Consider the following 1,671-nt stretch of genomic DNA (forward strand, 5'->3'; position numbering starts at 1 on the left):
GGTGACGGCCCTCTCGGCAGAGAGCAGCTTGTCCTTGAACTCGGGGCCCACGATGCCCATCCGCACGGCTTCCTCCACCGTCAGCTTGAGGCCCTTGATGGGGTCGATCACGTAGCCCGTGGCCGCCTGCGCCTCCAGGAGCTCGAAGGCAGTGCCGGGCCGGATGATCCCCTTCTTCATGGCCTGGTAGACGGACAGACGCTCCTTCGTGGAGTCCACAAAGACGCCGGCGATGCAGCTGGTGCCCTCCAGGAACTTCTTGAGGTTCTTGGAGACCTCCTCGACGGAGGTGAGGCCCTCCTGGAGGCGCTGGGCCGTGGCTTCGTCCATCACCTGCGAGCGGACGAGCTCCTCCACGGTGATCTGCTTCCGCAGCCCCCGGAAGGTGAGTTTCCGCGTGTCGCAGAGCGGGAGCAGGAGGAGCCTGGAGTTCTCGTCCCTCCGGCAGCGCTTCAGCAGCTGCGTGTAGCTGAGCTTCTCGTCCGTGGAGGGGTCCACGTAGCTGCGCACCTCGCTGGGCTCCGAGAGCATGTCGTGCGTCTCCTTGTTGATGAAGCCCCGCTGGTAGGCCACCTCCAGGGGCAGGTGGAAGCCCAGGTGCGGGTCGATGACGCCGCCGGTAGCGATCTGGGCGTCCAGGAGCTTGAGGGCCTCTTCGCTGGGAATGAGATCCTTCTTCATGGCCTGGAAGAGGGAGATCTTCTGTTCGCTGTAGGGGTCTCTGTAGCCGGTCACGGCTCTCTCTGCAGACAGGAGCCGGTCGTGGATCTCGGGCCCCACCACGCCCTTCCTGACCGCCTCGTCCACCGTCAGCATCTCGTTCTTCGTGGGGTCGATCATGAAGCCGGTGGCTGCCTGGGCCTCCAGGAGGGAGCGGGCCACTTCAGAGTTGATCAGTCCTTTCTTCAGCGCCTGGTAGATGCTGAGCGTCTGCTTGGAGGAGGGGATGTAGATGCCGGCCACGCAGCCTGACCCATAGAGGTACTTCCAGACGGTCTCCACCTCCAGGAGCTCCCGGAAGGTTTTGGAGCCCTGCTTCAGCATGTTGTAGATGTCCTGAGAGATGATCTTGGCCTCGTAGAGCTCCTCGGCCGTGATGCGGCGCCGGACGTAGTCATAGGACATGAGGTTCTGCTGCCGGATGATCTCAGTCTTCTCGATGATCTCGATGATGATGATGATCATGCGCTCCTTGGACACGCGGCCTGACTGGAACTCCTCCATGAGCTGCTTCCGCTGCTCCTCGGGCAGCAGGTCCGAGTGCATGATCTCCCACAGCGACATGGAGGAGCCCGCCCGGCTGCCCACAGGGATGTCCACCTGCGTCTCCTCGAACACCTTCCGCGTCTCTGCCTCTGTGTAAACCTGGGTGGTCTCCACCACTTTCGGCTTCTCGGGCTCCCGCAGAGGCAGCAGGTACAGGCCCGTCTCGGGATCCTCGATGCACCTCTCCTTCAGCTGCAGGTAGGTGAGGTTCTCACGGGTATTGGGATCAAAGAAGCCCTTGGTGTCGTCGCTGGGGTCGGAGAGGGTCTGGTTCATCTCCTGGTCGAAGTAGCCCCGTTTGTAGGCCACCTCCACGGGCAGGCGGTGGCTGTGCACGGGGTCGATGATGCCGCCGGTGGCGATCTGGGCCTCGAGCAGGCGGATGCCGTGGTCCCTGACGATGAG

The 1,671-nt window shown here is 63.1% G+C and overlaps 1 protein-coding gene across 1 annotated transcript; it reads right to left on the minus strand.

Moving 5' to 3' along the window:
- Positions 1-6: 6 nt before the first annotated feature.
- Positions 7-1,668, minus strand: LOC115307285 (plectin-like; the record flags this gene model as incomplete). The annotated part of the gene is made up of 1 exon (XM_029958655.1): positions 7-1,668. A coding segment is annotated over one exon (1,662 nt), but the record flags the coding sequence as incomplete, so codon positions are not given.
- Positions 1,669-1,671: the final 3 nt, after the last annotated feature.

The sequence above is a fragment of the Manacus vitellinus genome, unplaced genomic scaffold (assembly GCF_001715985.3).
Source record: "Manacus vitellinus isolate BGI_N305 unplaced genomic scaffold, ASM171598v3 scaffold_1661_pilon, whole genome shotgun sequence".
Lineage (NCBI taxonomy): Eukaryota > Metazoa > Chordata > Aves > Passeriformes > Pipridae > Manacus > Manacus vitellinus.